At 44.8% G+C, this 15,172-nt stretch overlaps 3 protein-coding genes across 3 annotated transcripts in view; 2 read left to right on the forward strand and 1 right to left on the reverse strand.

Moving 5' to 3' along the window:
* NPAS2 (neuronal PAS domain protein 2) overlaps positions 1 to 1,669 on the forward strand; it is a 105,585-nt gene extending 103,916 nt beyond the window's left edge. Inside the window, exon 21 of the mRNA XM_054272007.1 lies at positions 177 to 1,669. Coding sequence (XP_054127982.1) covers positions 177 to 359 — 183 coding nt within the window. The 3' untranslated portion in view covers positions 360 to 1,669. The remainder of the gene's footprint in view (positions 1 to 176) is intronic.
* A 2,386-nt stretch (positions 1,670 to 4,055) lies between these two features.
* RPL31 (ribosomal protein L31) lies at positions 4,056 to 9,004 on the forward strand. Its single transcript, XM_054271499.1, has 5 exons — positions 4,056 to 4,127; positions 4,696 to 4,812; positions 6,321 to 6,446; positions 8,374 to 8,486; positions 8,939 to 9,004. The coding sequence occupies exons 2-5, from the start codon at positions 4,706 to 4,708 to the stop codon at positions 8,968 to 8,970; spliced, it is 378 nt and encodes a 125-aa protein (XP_054127474.1). The 5' UTR covers positions 4,056 to 4,127; positions 4,696 to 4,705; the 3' UTR covers positions 8,971 to 9,004.
* Positions 9,005 to 9,066: 62 nt separating this feature from the next.
* The window catches only part of TBC1D8 (TBC1 domain family member 8), a 49,583-nt gene continuing 43,477 nt past the window's right edge, over positions 9,067 to 15,172 (reverse strand). The window contains exons 16-20 of the mRNA XM_054271500.1: positions 14,322 to 14,562; positions 12,703 to 12,768; positions 12,002 to 12,091; positions 11,741 to 11,841; positions 9,067 to 10,513 (exon numbers count right to left, since the gene is read on the reverse strand). Coding sequence (XP_054127475.1) covers positions 10,055 to 10,513; positions 11,741 to 11,841; positions 12,002 to 12,091; positions 12,703 to 12,768; positions 14,322 to 14,562 — 957 coding nt within the window. The 3' untranslated portion in view covers positions 9,067 to 10,054. The remainder of the gene's footprint in view (positions 10,514 to 11,740; positions 11,842 to 12,001; positions 12,092 to 12,702; positions 12,769 to 14,321; positions 14,563 to 15,172) is intronic.

Raw genomic sequence — 15,172 nt, forward strand, 5'->3', positions numbered from 1 at the left:
TTGTTGCAATTTATGTCCATTCCTTCTAGCATTAGTTAAGCTAACCTCATGCCAAACAGCTCCGGAAATAGAAGCCAGCAAACCAGTAGTATTTTTAAGCATCCTGTAACCTGAGGACAAAGAGCATTAACGCGTGAAAGAATCAAACCCCATGATACATTTTATTTTATCTGTAGGTGCAAACACCAAGTTCTTTGCACAATGAACAACCTGATTCTTTGCTCCTGCCGTCTTACTCGCCACAGCAAGGAAATATGGGGTACCATCAGACACAGCAGCAGCAACAACAGCAACAGCTACCATCAAGAAGAAGGAATAGTTTATCAGAACCATCAAATTTACCACAGCCACTGCGATAGAGTCCCACCAGCACAATCAATGCACGATTAGCTTTAACCAATGGGCACATGGGGCAGAAGAGAATGACTTTGTACTTACTGTTCTGGCTTTTGCACAAGCATTTCTTTCCAAGCTCTGTGACAGAAGTACACCCAGAGTGCAGACTGCCACGGACAGCGCATTCCCGGCACGCTGGCTTCCGTTTGCGCTGTGTCGAGAGCACAGGATGTACTGGCAGAGCAGAGTCACAAGGAGCACTATCCTGTGCAGCCTCCATCACCGCTGGGAGCACGGGAAGAGGCCGTCAGTCCCGCCGTGTCACTCTGGAAGCCATCTGGCAATTCCAAAAGACTGTCAAGAGACTCATGAGGTACTTGGCCTTCACTGTTTCAGTTCTTCTTTTGTGTATGAAAAGCACTGCATCAAAGGTCTATCGAGGAGAGAACAAGAGATTATTTTTATTATGATTATTGTTATTATTTTGCACAACTGCACAGATGAGAAAACTAGGCACTTTCTGTAAAGAGAAGTTTGTTTCTTTATTCTTGTGGCCAAATTAGCACATCCAATGGAGGAAAAAGCCCAGCCATTGGTGAAGATGGTCTACAGCTCATAACCCTTGATTTAGAATCTGAAAAGTATTATGCAGCTTACCCTAACTGTTCTTCATTACTAAAAAAAAACAACCAAAAAAAAAAACAAACCCACAACCCACACTGGACTGTTTCCTGCATGAATTGTGATTGCAAAGGAGAACTCAAATTGTAAGCACAATCATGCAATTCTCCGGTAGTACAACATGAATCCTTCTTCAACCTAAACTCACCCACTCCAAGTCTCTGAGAAATATGCACTGTGTTTTGACCCACTGACTTGGGATGCTGCAGACTATTACATATCTCTTTCATTATAACATTTAGGATTAAATTTTCCTTTGGAGGAAAAAAAACAAAAGAAAATGCACTTTTCGCTTTTTTTGTATGTTTTCCGTTGATATGTTTCTAAGAAAGATTTTATGTAATTATTAAATAAAAAGTAGTGTATTGTACAGCTGTTGTAATAATGACCTATTTCTATATAAAATAAAATTATATGGAATTATGTGGAAATTATTTTGTATATGAAATATCAACTCATTTCACAAGTATAAAGATTGTGCTTGTGTTTTTTTGTGAGTGGGTATTTTGTAATAAACTAATGAATTAGAAATGTTTTTGTGAAGGGAACTACTGTTTCATGCTATATACAACTCAAACTATTATTTTTTTCCATTTAATGATGGACAGTTGTCTTTATTTGTAGAATAAAATAAAATAGCCAAAAGGCTTTATTGCAGGACTTGCACACATTTTCCTGTGACTGTTGAACTATGTGATTCACTTTAGACTTTTAATCTTAGCCACAGACTTGAATGGTGTCGGGCACCCAGTTAGCAAAACCAAGTATTTTCCCTTGTAGTTTTTGTCATGGCATAGACACTGAGAATGAAAGCTCAGGAAGTTTTATTAGCTGCAAGCGAAGACAGCTCATTTTAAGCACCTTTAAAACTTTAAGCACCTTTAAAGACCTCAGGCAGCTTTGTACTTCCAGCCAAAGAGTTTTATATTAGCACAAAACAGATGGTTTAAAGAACAGTTTGATTCAGCATAGGCCAGGGCTTTGACCCATGTCCAGCTTCACTGTATTAAGACACTGCTGTCCTGAGTTTTGGGGCACATCTCTTCTGGAATACTTGCGCTGTAGACAGTCTGGCTTCCACTTTAGCATCCTTGTGTAGGCTTCTTTTCGTGTTAAATTCAAATTGACTACAGGATGGAGCAGCCAAGGTACAGGCTTGCTTTCCCTCTGCAGACAGGGAGAAGCTCCAGCACAGACTGAGGTGGGTACCTGAGCACAGGAATGTCTTCATTCCCCTCAGTAAGACTGAAAGGGGATGGCCCTCAGGGCAGCTTGCAGCCACTGGAGCCAGCACGAAGTTCAGCAAAGTGCACGCATGGCCTTCCCTCCCTTCTGCACCAAGGATCACATTCAGCAGGGCCCACAGGTTCCTATGCCATATAGGAACAATAGAGAGAACTGGGCTAGGAGCTGGAAATTGTGAAAGTAAGCTTTCATGGAAAGGAAAAAAGCTTATTTGCCCTGAGTTCTGAAAAAGCTAAAAATCTCCCAAAGAAAATTCATTGACAGAATTATCCTGGTGCTTCAACTGCAAGATTGGGTGGTGGCACTGATGGGTGCATGTGTATTTCAGTCCTTCATCCCTCATTGAGAGAAGATGAGGGAATCAAATACTGGGTCTCTAAGAAAGCCTTTTTACTGCTAACTTTAGTTACCAGGGTGAATTAGCCTGCTCATCCCTTTAAATTCTTGTATTCAGTGAAGCAAGAGTGACCCCACCAGATGAAGATTAGAAAGCTAGATGTGAAAGTTTCACTCATTGTCTGAAGGAACCTCTCTCCTTCTATTAACTAAAGACAAACCTAAGCAAAGGGCAGTTGACTAAGCTAGAGGCTGACTTCATGAATCCCAGACACTCCTGGGAAAGGAGGGGACAAACCTGTAAGCCCAAAGTTCAGGAAGAGGTAATGAAGGAATATGAGCACCTCAGAGGAAATACCTGTGGAAGTAGCAGCTGATAGATCTCAACCACTATGACAGGAGACACAGGGAGGGGAAATTCCTTTAAGAATTTGTTCTACTCTTAGGGATTACAAACCCAAATCTCTCCCAATTGCCAGTGGTATGTCCAAACCAAACTCAGCCTTGGAGCAAACACAACTTTCTAAAGCCAGTGGCGCTGTAAGCTGTTAACAGGGAGATGCTGTAAATAGCATGGGGTTGCCTTCTTCTGAGCTGGTTTAATACATTGTTTGGAAGGATACAGACAGCTCCCATGAGCAGATTTACGTCAAGACTTAGTTTTTCCTGCTCTTCCCCATACACACATTCCAGTTTAGGATTATTGTACTTGTTCTCTGTTGCACACACAAGGCAACACCAGTCCTCCTGACAGAGCTGGGCCGTTCTAGTTCATTATAGCCAAAACCCAGCTTGTCCCAACATAATCCCGCAGCTCAGGTCGGTTTTCCGGGCAGGCGGGGTGGTTACATCAGGCTACTGCCCCACGCCGGGATGCCTCGGTTCTGTCTCGGGAACAAGAGCTCCAGATGTGCAAGAGGCAAAGTGCTTGCTAGAAGCACCACTGTGCCAAGCTGGGTTCCTCACACACCACTCCAAGGAAGAGATCCTACAGAGGAAGCGGGCGGGTGGGCACCGAACACCCCGGTACCAGCACACCCAGACACCGCCCCAGAGAACAGTCCCGGTACGGGCACACATTGACACCAGAGAGCAGCCCCGGTACGGGCACACCCAGAGAACAGCCCCGGTATGGGCACGCCCAGAGAACAGCCCTGGCCCGGGCACACACCGACACCAGAGAACAAACCCGGCCCGGGCACACCCTGACACCGACACCAGAGAACAGCCCCGGTATGGGCACACCCTGAACCAGAGAACAGCCCCGGTACGGGCACACACTGACCCCAGAGAACAGCCCCGGTATGGGCACACACTGACACCAGAGAGCAGCCCCGGCCCGGGCACACCCAGACACCGCCCCGGTACGGGCCCACCTAGAGAACAGAACCGGCCCGAGCACGCCCAGACGCCGCCCCCCGGGCCAGCCCCTCCCGCCGCCGGCGCAGTCGCTTCCCGGCCCGATCCCGGAAGAGCTCCTGTTTCCCGGCGTGCCCCGCGCGCTCCTTTCCGGCCGGTGCCCGGGCAGGGTGAGTGTGGGCCGGGGCCGCTCCGCCGAATCCGCCTCCATCCGCCCCGCAGAGCCCACGGCGCGGCGCCAATGCGGCTCGGCCCAGCACGGGGGGCGGCCCGGCACGGGGGCCCCGGTTGGGATCTCCCGGCGCGTCCGCGTTCGGCGGGAATGGGGCCTCTCCCCTACCCGCCCCGGGCCCGGGAGGCCTGCGGGACTCATGGGACGGGGATATAGCCCGTGCTGTTGCCCCGGGAAGGAGTCCGTCTGGCCCCTCATGTGCATCCCGGGACGGGCTGAGCTGCCCTCCTGGGTCGCCTTGCAGAGGGAGGGGGCTTGGGGCTGGCCAGGATGTTAGTGCGAGGTGGTCCAAGAGTCTCGGATGTGCTTCCTGCTCTTCCCGGGGGCTGGAAGTAAAGCATCTGTGGTGCTGGGAAGTTGCTGCGTGAAGCCTGCGACTGGTGCGACCCCGGGGGTTAATGGCGCTTGGGTTTGAGTTTCTACATGAGGGAGTTGTGCGGTTTGCGATAGGCTGGGGACGGGGAAGGTGCGAGATGTGCGTCTGATGTGTGCGCGGTGCCTTTCAGCGTCGCTGAGATGGCTCCCGCAAAGAAAGGCGGCGAGAAGAAGAAGGGGCGCTCTGCCATCAACGAAGTAGTAACTCGGGAATACACCATCAACATTCACAAGCGCATCCATGGCGTGTAAGTTCTTTCCATCAGCGAAATTTGCCTTCTGTGAAGTGGCATTGGGACATGGGTTCGGTAGGTTTAAAGAGCAGAGAAGGACTTTCCTTAGAGTGTTGTGTTTGTGTTCCCTTGTGCCTCTGTTGTGTCCCGAGGTACAGACCTGTGCAACCCCCAGCTTGGCTTGTGGCTTTCAGGAATAAGCCTGTTTCTGTGACTGTGAGTGTTCTGGGACTTAAGCTAAAGTTAGATCAGTTTACTTCTGTCATTCTTTCCCAAGCAAATGCCTAAACTTCAGCCCACTGAGAAAGTTCCAGAAATTAAATACTCCTGTAGTCAAATTATTGGTTTCATGTTTATCACAGAATTGTGTGAGGTGTAAACTGGGATATGATTTGTGTTAAGAGATACTTGTTGTGTGTAGGTAAGAGTAGCTTTTTGATTGACCAGATGCTGAAGCTCATGAAGCTGTAGTGGAGAAGTGCTTCAGAGGAAGCTGCAGTGCCCTTGCATTCCGTGTGTGTGCCTGCATGCACAGGGAAGGCACCATCCAAATCCAAACAATTGGTGCAGTGGCTGACATGGAATAGGGGAGAAATGAGGCAGTAGAGCATTGCAGAACCGTGGCTGGGAATGGGAGACAGTGGTGCTCTGGCAATACAATGTTCTGGCCTTGCCTGTTGGTTGGCACTTCGTTCTGTTTTAATGCTGGTGATCTGCTGACCACCTTTCTTTTTGGGCATGATATGCTGGAGTTAAATGCTTTTTATTTAATGCTTGTCTCACTTGTGATCAAGTACCCACTTCCCATTTCTAGCTCAAAGTATCAACAGCAGTGTGCACATAATATAACTGGATATAACCCACTGTGGGACCTCAGGCACTACTGGCACAGCCCCTGTCACAGTGTGGGTTTAATAAATATGACAGAACACTCATGGTGCAGCTCTTAGTTCTGCTGTGAATGCCCAGTCCTGCAGGACCTGGCCATAATGGGCATGGAACAGGCTGTACTGGAGGAGAAAAACAGTTCTGGTGGTGGTGTTGGTGCAGTCCTGATAGTGTAATAGAAGGTAACTATCAGGTACTGTTCAGCAAAAGCTGATATTCAGAATAACATCAGTTTTGTTCTTCTGCTGTTTATTTCAATACTGATACAGTTCTGTCATGGTTATGTTTATGATACTGTTGTGCTGCTTTGCTCATAGGGGTTTTATTCAGTGTGTCTGTGACATCTCTGAGCTCTTCAGTGTTACTGAGATACTCAAAAGTGTTGACATTAAAATGAAGGCTTAAGATCCAGGAGATTTTTGTGGTTGCAAAATTTTACTGAAATTATTCTCCCTAAGTGGTTTCTATTGAAGTTAGCGTCTGCCTGCCAGGGTGAAGGTCTGCTCAGGCTGGTGCAGCTGTTTGCTGTTCAGCACAGTGCTTTGGGGGGTTTTCTGTTGGGAGAACACAAGGAACAAGTGTCTAGTGCTGACAGTGTCCTGAAGTTAAAGAAATGGCTCTTGTGTTTGTCCCAGGGGCTTCAAGAAGCGAGCACCTCGCGCCCTCAAGGAAATCCGGAAGTTTGCCATGAAGGAGATGGGTACTCCTGACGTCCGCATTGATACCAGACTGAACAAAGCAGTCTGGGCAAAGGGAATAAGGTGGGTTTTTGCAATTTTCTTTACTGGCTGAGGAAAAAAACCAACATGAAGGATTAGGAAAAAACTGAATACTTCTTGCAGTATTTATGTTTTCTTTGCAAGTGCCTTCTTCTTGTGGTGTACACACCAACCTAATCTGTCACCTCTGTGTTCTGGTCAGCTGTCCTGGCATATTTGTAACAAAGCTTTGGTAAACTCTGGGATTGAAAGAATTTCCTTCTACTTTTAATAAAAATAATGCAAGGGAAAGAGGGAGTGCAGGTTTGGGGGTTGAGGGCAGGGAAGAGAAAGGATTGGGGTATTGTAATACTGTAGTACCTTGGTCCCTGTTGCAGCCGATAGTTTTTATAAACCTGACTTTGCAGTGATAGCTACAATCCCAGGCTGAGTGGGATTGTGCAGTGTGTCTAAACAGGATTAGGTTTTGAAGCATGCTGCACAAAAGGAGGTGTATTTTCAACAGGACCAATAATCTTTTCTTGACACTACAAATAAGTAGTTTGGGGACCAAAAACTACTTGTGTTAAATCACTGCTACCAAGGCAGCTGATATGACATGTGTTAAGATGGTCCAGCAGAACTCCTGTGGGGGGTGGGACCTTTTAAACTGTACTAAAAGGTTAACTGGTTGGGATTGGTGCTTTGAGAGATGCACATGGGTTTAAACCATGTCTTTTGGGAGTTAGATCCCTAAGTCTGGTCTATGACATCCATAGAGTGCTTTGCCTGGCATCATGTGGCCAACCATTCCTTGAAAAGCAGAGTGGGAGGATGAGACTGAGTTACTGGGTATTACTGGCAGGGGTTCTGTGTCCTCCCTGTTAAACTGCCCAGTTCATGGGGAGTGACAGTGGAACCAGGAGACAGCACACATAACCCCAGGGCTTTGCAGTGAGGCTGCTAACCAAGACTGCCTCGTATTGACCGGTGCAGGTGCAGTCTGTGGAGCAAGGAGTCACCACATCAGTCTTTCCAGTGTGAATCTGCAGTTTTTACTAGGTAGAATCCATATTGTATGCAAAGTAAGGTATCTTGCTCTGGAAGGATCAGCAGAGGCTAAAATCACCATGTTGGCTGGTGAGAAATGCTTTTGATTTTGACAGGAAGGGAACAAAGCAAAGCCAGTTGCTGTGTCTAAGTGCTATGTCCACCTGATGTAATAAGTATGTTTTTTAAAAGGCTGTTCTTGCAGCAGGGAGGAGGAGCAGGTTCCTTCACATAGTACTCTGAGCAGGAGTCTCCTAAAATCTTGAGTTCAGGGTGGCAGGTTATGTGGAAAATGGTGTAGAGAAAAAATTCTGTGCCTCCTCTCAGCAGCACATTTTGGGCATTACTAGGCAAGGAAACTAAGCTGTGATTTGCCTATTACAAACAAAATTATTAAACAATTCAGTTAACAATTCCATGGTCTTTGTGAGGAAGAAATGATGATCAGTTTTGTGCCCTTAAGTAAGATCTTGGTTCAGGCATGATGCTCACTAGAATTTCCACAGCTTCTGGCATAAAGATAGGCAATACTCTTAAGTTTTGACAGAAGCCTTGGGCTTTCCGGGTAGATTGTTGGGGTTCTTCCTCACTATTTTATACTGTGGTAAGAAATGCTTGTAATGAACAGCTGCTTGCTGGTCATGTTCACTTGGTGATCATCTTCAAGGTGCGTTTCCTCAGTAGTGGACTGATGATGCACTTCTGACTTTATGCTCCTACTGGACTATGAATTCATCTTACTCAAGGCTCAGTTTAATCTTACCTGCTAACTTGAATAAAACCAAGCAAAACAAACAAAACAGTTCCTCTAAGGCAAACAATACAGTCTCTTAAGGTACAAGATTTTGCTCTTGGTATGCTGCTGAGAAAGAATTCTGCTATGAATCCATGGGTTTCAGTACACACTTCACTGCAAATTAATCTGCCATCTTCATTTCAGGAATGTTCCTTACCGTATCCGTGTGCGCTTGTCCAGAAAGCGCAACGAGGACGAGGATTCACCCAACAAGCTGTACACCCTGGTTACCTATGTACCAGTCACAACATTCAAAGGTAAGGAAGGTTCATGCATCTCCCATGCCATGTGTGTGAACAAGAAGCAAAGCAGGACAGCTCCTCCTGCAGTGCAAAATTCAGATGAAAAGCATGCTGCAAGAGTCAAACCACGGGCTTAACCTAGCTTTGCTGTAGGGAACAGGACTCCCTGATCCACATCAAAAAGGAGTGAAACAATTGTGTAAATTTTGAGAGCACAGGCCATGGTCACTAGGGAAGTCCCTAAGCCCATCCTCTGCTGTTAAAAGCTCAGGCAGGTTAAGCCCTCTCTGCTTGTCATCTGATAAAAATCAATTCTGTAAATGCAACTAAGTTTTTGTTTTAGGCTTTGCAGAAATACCTGTCTATAGAGTTTGCTCTTCCAGAAGTAGGTCAGCAGACTACCCTTGAAAATGTACTTTCTTGTGAAGACTTCAATATATATGACAGGTGGTGGTCTTGTTTTGCAGGTCTACAGACAGTCAATGTGGATGAAAATTAAATGGATTTCCATTACAATAAAAACATAAAATATATTCTTCAGTTGTTTTTTTTTATTGTCCAATCTTTTCAAGCTCTCAACCATGGTTCATCTCAACCATGAAGCACTGAGTTGAACAGGTACCAGTCTTTAAAATATCTTGCTTTCTTTGAATTTGAACATAAAGGTGTAATTTTCTTAAAGATACATGAGATTTCTCTTACATGTGAATGAAATAAGGAGGAGATTCAAATGTTCTTTGTGGGTGGCAGAGTTGTGGTGGGTTTGTTTTGTTCTGGGTATTAAAGAGCCTTTACACAGGTATTTTAAGTTAAGTTCAGTTTGTTTAAAAACAAAATAAGAAAACCTCAACCAAAACTGCTAGATCAATATTTCATGTATGTAATCTCATGTGAATGATGTGCCCCACTGGCCTCTTAGGCAGACTCAGTAGGCTTCTCCCAAAGCAGCTCTGTGTACAACACAGAAACAGGGTTTTGATTAGTGAAATAACTGTGATCATGCTACCCCAGGGGATTTGTTTAAAGCTGTAGGGACTAAAGGCACTTAGCTTCCCTAAACCAGTAAATACTGTCAATGCCACTTTTGTACAAAAAGGGTTTATTGAAAAGTGCATGTTTTCACAGACGAACATCAGAAGCACAGTCCATGTACACTTAACATTTCAGCAAGACATAAAAATTGGGATACAATCAAATATATTAAAATAGTTTCAATTACCAGCATTGAAACAGTTTTCAGTATTAGTGCAAAAAAAGGCAACCGAAAGAAACTGGACAGCAGATGAGGAGTGTTTTCCCTGCTTAAAAAAAGAAAGAACTGGAGCCAGCCTCTGCTCTCCCAATGCAGAAGAGGGCTTCAGTTCTTCACACTGTAGACAGATGTTTCCTTTTACATTCAGAACAAGAACATAGTAAGTCAATGGCACAAAACAAACCTACACACCCTTTTAGCTTTTAAAGCTCTTAAACTGAAAACCACAGACCAACAAATTGGATACCAGAAGTCCACTGCCAACTGCAAGCCTTTTACAGTATGTCCTTTGGCATAATTTCAGTGCATTTCATTTTTGATATATTTGCTGCTACTGCATGTTTGGTTTTGCATGTTCACTCCGTGACTGGCAGCTCATTCCATTTGTTCTGAGACTGTACTGATTTAGCTTTGCATTCTCAAGCTTTGGTTTCAGTTCTAAGGGTTTTTCAAAGAAGTTAACTAATGATTGTTCAGTCAAGAGGGATGCTAAAATATGTTCAAAAGAGACAGTCCAGTCCCCTTCAGTCACAGGTGAAGGCTGAGAGTCTTTGTGAGGACTCTTCACAGTGTCAGTAAAAACAGCATCCTGCTCTGAAGCAGAGGCCTCGGGCTGCAAGTCCTCGCTGAACTCGTCTGAGCCGCTCCCCAGGCTGAGGCTCCTCTGTCCTACCTCTCCAATCTGAAGTAACAGTGTGGTCACAGTGGCAATGGCTTGATACAAATCGTTCTCCTCTGGATCTTCATGAAACATGCTATACAACGTTTTGCAGAACTGAATGAACTCCTTCTGTAAAAGGATGAAAAACCAGCATCAAAGTCCTGAACAGCCACGCTAAGGATCACTGCAGGAGTCAGGCAGGGCACGGGAGTGCAGAGGCAGGTGGAGTGCTGCGTACATTTATATGTTCTTTTATAACTTCTGCCTGCTTTTAAAAAGCTGTTAGAGAAAGGATTTCAACCCCCAGTGGTGCTAGGAAACCCTGTGCTGAAATCAAAAAGGGAAGAGGGCAGAGAAGTATTTTGATGCCCTGATGAAGGAAATCAGGACCTACCAGATGATGTACGGGCAAGTGAGAGACAAGGCAAGGGAAAATCCCTTATTGGTGGCTGCGACACAGTGGGTTACAACCAAAGTAGCCATCCACAGGCCTGCAGGCAAGCTTCCCTTCTGTTTCTCTCCCCTCTTTCCAGCTCTTCTAAAACAATTCAAGAGATCTTCCCTGCCCAGCTCCTTTTGTCTCTGCCTTGCTCACCCATTTCAGGTGGTTATCAGAGGATGTCTCCATGTATCCTGTCAGGAGAGCTGCGAGCCCTCAGTGACATGATGCTATGACGAGATCATGAGCCCCTCTAGAGCTGACAGGTACATGCCACCCATTTAAAACTTCATTTAGCAGCACAAGCACAGAAGGGATTCTGGGGGCAGTTCCATCTTTCTTTGCACATCTGTACATTTGTATTATTAGCATGGGGCCTTTTCCCTCCAGTAGCTTTCCTTATGCCATCAACACAGAAAGCTACTGAGCTACTGGCATTAGGAAACAGATGGTAAGACTGACAGCCTTCAGCTGTCTTCTCCAGTTCCAGTCAGTGTTTGGCTAAGACAGGGCAAGTTCCAGGTGTGGTGGACTAAGAAGTTACTGCTTTGGTGCAGAGAAGGTATGAGAAAACAGAATAAAAATGTGCATTCTGGGGAATTCTTTGGCTTAGGAGGAGGCCTTTTTCCAGCCTGCATAAGCCTGTTTGCTTGCATGTTCTGCTGCAGGTGAGGGTGACTGAAATTCTATTCACCAGCCAGTCTGAGCAGAGGGAACTGTTAATAAGGTAGTTTTTTGAAAGTTTTTAAACACCTGCTCTCTCAATCAGAGGAGCCCGATCCTCAATGCTTGAAGGACTGAATCCAAGTTCAGTTGTACTGCAGTTATACTTCATGAGACAGAGCCAAACTGTTGAATTCAATAATTTCATTTTCAGTACACTTCTTTAAAAACAGTACAGCCTCTGAAGTACATACCTGGCTCATTTTTGGCAATTCCTTTTCAGTTTTAGTATCCTTTTCTTTGGCTAGATCCTTCAGCATCTGCTTCAGTTGCTTTTGGTAATCTACTGCATCACCTTTTTTGGAGCAGACATAAAAAGGATAATTAATTTTCAAGTCATGGAGTAAATTTACATTTCCAAATAAACCTCAGAGAGCAGAGATAACATGGTAGGGATCACAAGGGGAAAGTTGGTTATCTCATGCACTCAGATGAGAGAGCCATTCTGGACATACCATTTGATTTTCCAATGACCAGTGGTCTTGATGTTGACAGCAAAGGATTCTTTAATGGTGACTGGCTGTCTCGTTCATTTTCTGTGAGAGCTATCCAAGAAATGTGACAAATTTAATCCTTTGAATTAGACATAACAGTAAGTTATTTTTCTAAAATTTGCATACCTGATGAAAGCGAAGTGATTGTGCAAAGATGTTTTGCAAACGCTTTCAAGGAATGTCATTGAATCATACTGTAAAATGTTCTTGTAAAATTGGTGCTGCACTTGGAAGCTTGCCAAGAACTGCACATTTAATTAAAAACTTTGCACAGAGGAACTACCACAGAATTTTGTCACCTAATCAAAACTGGATCAAGATATACAAGGAGATGTCTAGTGTACATGGACTACAAGGCACTCAAAAACATTATTTCAGTTCGTATTTTGTCTGTAAGTAACCATATAATTGGCTGCAAATGATCTCTGAATGCAACAGATGTGTGAGCTTTGACATTGTAATCTAAACATTTCATCCAAAAAGCTTCCATTTGTACTTAATGGAGTAATGTGTCAAATGCAGTGAGTCTAAGTACAAATGCACATCCTGTATGCTCCAAGCTGAAAGGAAGCAAGATGGGGTTCTTCATTAAGCAGCTTCTTCCCAAAAGCAAGAGATTTTTTTGGGAAACTGAGTTATTAATTTTCTTTCAGATTTCTTACCTGGTGGGATATGCAGCTTATATAGTAACTTTATCTTTTCATTCATTTCTCCATTATACATAACATCTGCAAGGAAAGTAAAGAACAAGGAGGAAGTGAACCAGAGCATTTACTTCCACAGTTTTAAATGAATCAGGTACCTCTCTGTGCACAAAGGACTATTGTTTACATGGACAATAAACATATGGCCAGTGTTTAACTTCATGTTGTGCCTGTCAATGAGGAACAGCAGGTGACAGCCATCTGTTTGGTCTTTGTCCTTGTGAAACAGACTGGGAGCACCTCACCCTATGGAGCTTCAGCATCATTTAAAAATATCAAGGAGGGTGGCAGGGAATCTAGTAAAGGCTGTTTGCTGCCACAGGTTTACAGAAGTGTGAGGGGGGGAGACAGATAATGTTGGGGACATTATACATATTCATATGTATGATATTCTTACACAGTATTTCTCCCCTTCAGCCCTCACTGCTGTTCTATAGGGTAAGCCCAAAGGAGGTAACTATTTCACATGTAATATAATTCACATTTTCAATGACCAGTAAAAATTAGATTCTAAACTTTCAAATGTACTCAAAAACTGTGGAGAACTTTAAATTAAAAGTTGTATCCCTCTAAGAATCAAATAAAAAGAGAATACAGGGTGCTTTAGTGCTCACATTAAAAAACCTAAAAATCCTAAGTGCAAATACAAAATCACTGATTTTTACTGAAGCTTTGAATTTCATTTTTCTCCATGTGAGGTCAGACATCCATTGAGATCTGCCACTTTCTCTCAGCCACATTTTGGACAGGCAGTTTTACCTATTAGGACAGCTGGTGGTCTCAAGACCAACCCTAGCACAGCCCTCAGACACTTCTGGCCCGATTTTTTTTGTTCTGCTTACTGCCAACATGCACGGCAGGCAGCAGTCAGCTGTGTAAGGTTAAGTCAGCAAGAAGCAGTTTCAAAGAGGTACATTGAGATTTCAGAGGTATACCCAGAGCAAAGACTCAGTAGAGAGGATTTCCCAGCATTCTGTGCAGACCCAAATACAATTCTTCACTCATACAAGATTTTCAATAAAATAACTATTGTCTGAGAAATCAAATATTCTAATACAACATTCAATCACGTCCTCAGGCTGTCTCTTAAACCCAATTGACTTCAGATGATTGAAACACAAAAAGAATGAGTAAAGGTCACTGATACAAGGAATTACACATAGGGGGATAGAATGTAAGAAAATAAAGATAGTGTAGAAAGTAATCTTACCCCTAAGGAGTTGCAGCTGGGCCAATTAACAAAGATAAGGAAGAGGCCTGACTTTAACAGGCCACAGCTGTAACCAATGAGAAGAAGAGTGCTATAAAAGAGTGGGGTGGCTGGCTGAGAAGGGAAATGGAGTCAGTTGGCTGCCTTTGTGAGGAAGAAAGAGTCAGTGCTTGGAGGAGCTGCCCACAAGAAACACCAAGAATGTATGAAGCCTTTTGCAATAAGGAGTCAACAGTATGGAACCCCTGCCGTAAGATGACAACAATTACAAGCCCTAGAAACCACGCTCTGTGCCAGTGACATGGCATTTTACCACTGCTGTCTCCCCCTGTGCCAACCCCAGCTCCGTCCCCGGCCCAGCCGGTACCCAAGCAGCTGGCGAGCGCCTTGAACTCGATGAGTTGGTCCATGTTGTCGTCCAGCAGGCGGAAGGTCCTGTGGGCCAGCAGCTCGGTGTGCTCCCCGCAGGTCCAGGGCGAGAGCAGGCGGAACAGGCTGGCAAACTGCTGGGCGTCGATGCGGTACTGCTCGGCGTACGGCCGGCTCGGGTCGTGCCGCTCCGGCACCGCGCTGCCGCCGGCCCAGTAGCACCTGAGCAAGTGCTCCCGCTAGGAGAGATGGACACACACAGCGGTTGTTGTGGGGCACGGTAGCAGAAAAAGGTATTCACACCAAACTGCACTGGAACGTGCTCAAAAATTGCTCTGCAAGATGTCATCGTGATACCAAGACCATTCTTGTGGGAAAAAGCAAATCTTTCATCCGAGCAGCCAGCCCCTCTCACAATTTCCAGTGGATAATTAATAAATATGAAGTGAGACAGGGCAGATTCTTGAAAAAAAAAAAAAATCAGTGGGCTACTGAAACTGTTTTATCATATCTAACCCAGGATGTTCCTTAGCAGCCAAAGGTACAGAGGGTCACCTCTGTAAAAAATGTGGAGTAAGCATAGGCTTGGCCTGCTCATTTATTCTCTCTCAGACCTCTCCATATGGATACTGTAGCATTAGTCTTCTGTTAGGGACAGGCAAAACAAAGAGTCCCAATTAAGCAAGCTGTGTCCCTGGGAGCACAAGGGAAATAAAAAAGGAACCACTACCAGAAAATGAAGTTAGGGGAAGCTAGTCAAAGATCAAAACCACTGAAGAACAAGCCCCAGCAGCATCATCTTACAACCACTAATGGAGGCAGGATACAGCTGCTCTTGGTGACAAAGCT

This window comes from Melozone crissalis, unplaced genomic scaffold (genome assembly GCF_028551555.1).
Source record: "Melozone crissalis strain CALT ecotype California unplaced genomic scaffold, PUWL_Pcris_2 ptg000013l_1, whole genome shotgun sequence".
In the NCBI taxonomy this organism is placed as follows: domain Eukaryota; kingdom Metazoa; phylum Chordata; class Aves; order Passeriformes; family Passerellidae; genus Melozone; species Melozone crissalis.

Excerpts from the sequence above, each read along its gene's own strand:
- RPL31 (XM_054271499.1), top strand. The coding sequence starts at position 4,706 with ATGGCTCCCGCAAAGAAAGGCGGCGAGAAGAAGAAGGGGCGCTCTGCC. Across the intron at positions 4,813-6,320 it reads CACAAGCGCATCCATGGCGT|GGGCTTCAAGAAGCGAGCAC; the intron begins GTAAGTTCTTTC and ends TGTTTGTCCCAG. Across the intron at positions 8,487-8,938 it reads ACCAGTCACAACATTCAAAG|GTCTACAGACAGTCAATGTG; the intron begins GTAAGGAAGGTT and ends CTTGTTTTGCAG.